Source organism: Muscardinus avellanarius (assembly GCF_963383645.1).
Source record: "Muscardinus avellanarius genome assembly, chromosome: 10".
In the NCBI taxonomy this organism is placed as follows: domain Eukaryota; kingdom Metazoa; phylum Chordata; class Mammalia; order Rodentia; family Gliridae; genus Muscardinus; species Muscardinus avellanarius.
Window position 1 is genome coordinate 48909518 of NC_137796.1, and position 3047 is coordinate 48912564.

General features: G+C 35.7%; 1 protein-coding gene across 1 annotated transcript; it reads right to left on the bottom strand.

The window, feature by feature from the left end:
- Window positions 1-1221: 1221 nt before the first annotated feature.
- Window positions 1222-1914, bottom strand: LOC308269173 (RING finger protein 141-like; the record flags this gene model as incomplete). Its single annotated transcript, XM_080704392.1, is given in 2 exon segments — window positions 1222-1362; window positions 1366-1914. Coding segments are annotated over 2 exon segments (690 nt in total).
- Window positions 1915-3047: the final 1133 nt, after the last annotated feature.

Sequence of the window (3047 nt, forward strand, 5' to 3'; positions counted from 1 at the left end):
AATATTCAAAAATTCTGTCATCAATAGGCAGCAACTTCAATTGTGTACCTTGGTACTCAGGAAAACAGTAATTTGCAACTTGTCAATTTACATGGAATGTTACTTTTTAAAGGAGACCTCAGGCCCTAGTATATGCTGAAATGTTAATGTTAAAATTTTTCTTCATAAGAAAAAATTTATAAAAATGGTTTAAGTGCTAATGAAGATCATAATTATACCATTATATTCTTTGACTTTCAAAGGAAGTACAGTGAAATGGTAAGAAAGCCAAATTATCTCCTAGTTTTCAGAGGTGTTTTTATGAATACATGGTGAAAACTTCTCACCATATTTCCTTCTCTCTTAACCTCAGAAATTTGAGGACTATGAAACCTCTGACAGATGCTTTAAAGTTAAAATAAAAGCACCATTAAACTAATACTGAATGACTTATCATAATCTGGAAATATAAAATTGTGTTTATGATGAAAATGAATTCCTTCTGCAACCCCAAGATGCATGACTATCATCAAAGGCCAATTAAAACAGTTATCCAGCTTTGGAAATGCATTTCTAGAATAGCCAAGGAAATTCTCCAGCAAAAATCCACTTATTACAAGGCCAAGTCCCAACTTTATAGTCCTCAACCAACTACACAGCATGACCAAAAGAAACCCTTGAAAACACACTGCTGACACTATGTAAAGTTATGAAATTACTATGGATCATTTCAAGTAAGTTATTAAAGGAGCAATAATTAACCACAAGGGGGCATAATACAAATTCCTCTTTAGATTCCAGCAGAAAGACTAGTTTTAAGTAGTAACATGCACTTTGATGTAGTGTAAATTATTTTTTTAGTCATTAAAAGCTTTCTCTCAGATGGCTACAAATTTTTAACATTTAAGGTTTATTTTACACCTAACTAAAAAGATTCCAGAATAACTGTTTCCTGGAAAACAGTAGTATGTCAAAAGCCTCAGGAAATATTGCAATTATCTGCTAGCAAAGCATTCAAGAGCGATTAGTTCTAATAGACATTAGAACAGGTAAGTACTAGGAAAATATGGTCTAAAAGAGTAGCAAATTTTAGTTTACCAAAAATGGAAGACATGGGAAGTTTATTTTTAAAAAATGGGACATTGTCAAAATAGCAAAAATAAGAGGGTGGGGAAAATTGTTTTTTCTGTATCTGTGCCATAATATCCATGCATTTTTCTCTCCATGACCCCACCCCTCAAGTCATGGCCTATGGGGCTGGCCTGCCTCATCAGCCATGTTAATAATATAGTTCGCCATGTCATCTTCAGTGGGTGCATCTGATACCACCCAAGATTCATTTCCTCCAGTCATCTGTAGGCGACAAATAGGGCAATTCTTGTGTCAATCACTCCATCTATCAATACACTTCTGACAAAAGCTGTGAGTACACGGCAAGATGAGGTCAGCTCGCCCATCCATACAGATGCAGCACTCCTCCTCTTCAGTCAGCTGCTTCACCCTGCCCATCCAAAGACTAGCCTGACAAGATGTTACAGAGGATGAGTTTTCAGCTGGTTCTTCAGAAGTGGATCTCTGAGCCAATACTCCTGCTGCCTGACTTGTGATGTCTTTATACAGCTGAATAAACTGGTACAAATTCATGATCCGTGATGCTTCCACAATGCCACTGCTTTTATTAATCTTGGTACAGACCACCTGTACAACTACTTTCCAAAAGGCAGAGGAATCAGTACCTGGTTGAACCTCAAAGAGAAGATGCTTTTCCTGGCCTGAAGCCACTTTAGCAGTTACATCATTAAGTTCAGCTACTCTTCCAAGAAATTCTTCATAAGTTAAGGAGCTACTTTCTCGAACCAATGTGGCATGTTTTGCTACTTTTTCTGGTAACTTGCTAATAACCAACTGCGTCTGATCCGAAATCTGCTGTCCCATGATGAAATGATGTCTTTTAGAATCCAGAAAGTGTTCCTTCACATTGTTTGAGAACATCAAGGATTCAAAAAATGCCCCATTCTCTAGTGGGTGGTACATACAGTTGATCACTTCTTTTTCTAACAAATGAATTGTTGCAGTTCAAATATTCCCCAGATTCAAGGCATCACGCTCTCCACAGCGGCGACACCGCCTCAGCCCCTGGAGCTAATCTCTTGAATGCCGGACTAGTTTTTTTTTTTTTTTTACTTTGCTTATATGTTATTCATTATTGTTTTGCAGTGATTGCACTCCCCTCTTTTTTCTGCTATTAATCTCACTGGTGAAGGATATAAAATTTTCAGGGTTCTTGTAATAAAGTGTCAATTGCTCAAGAAGCTTTTGTCCATGTCAGATTCTTTCCTGAAGTGCTGTGAATAGGAACTTAAAGGAATTTATTTCATAGAAGGGAAAGAATCGCTGCAGATAAGTAGCTGCAGAATGGCACCCGTATCCTTGCCCATCTTTTTGAGATAAATCAGATCCCGAGTGGACTCAGCGGCCATCCCGATTGAGCCAGTCTGGCACAGATTTCAAACTATAAAGCTACAATAATTGAAACAGTGTAATACTGTTCTAAAGGCAGATATATAAACCATTGGAGTTAAATAAAAGCCTAGAGACATTCTTCCATATATTGTCAAGTTATTTTTACAAGGTTTCCATGAACATTTGGTGGAGGAAATAATAATATTTTAACTAAATATTGTTGAAAAATAACAATTACATGAAAAAGAATAAAATTGGACCCTTACCTAACACCATATACAAATATTAACTCAAAATAGATAATAGACCTAAGTATAAATCTTAAGACTATAAACTTTTAGGAGAAAATCTGGGTCATAAAACCTCACAACATTGAAATTGGCAGTGATTTCTTGGATATGATTTCAATGGCACAGGCAACAGAAGGGTAAACAAACTCCCTAAAAAATAAAAAAAATATTGTATATCCAAAGACAATGTAAACAGAGTTAAAAGTTACTGATAGAATGGGATAAAATATTTCCAAATGCTATATCTGAAGGTATATTAATATTCCAACTAGAAATCCTAAAAATTAGCAACAATAAAAGCAAACAATACAATTT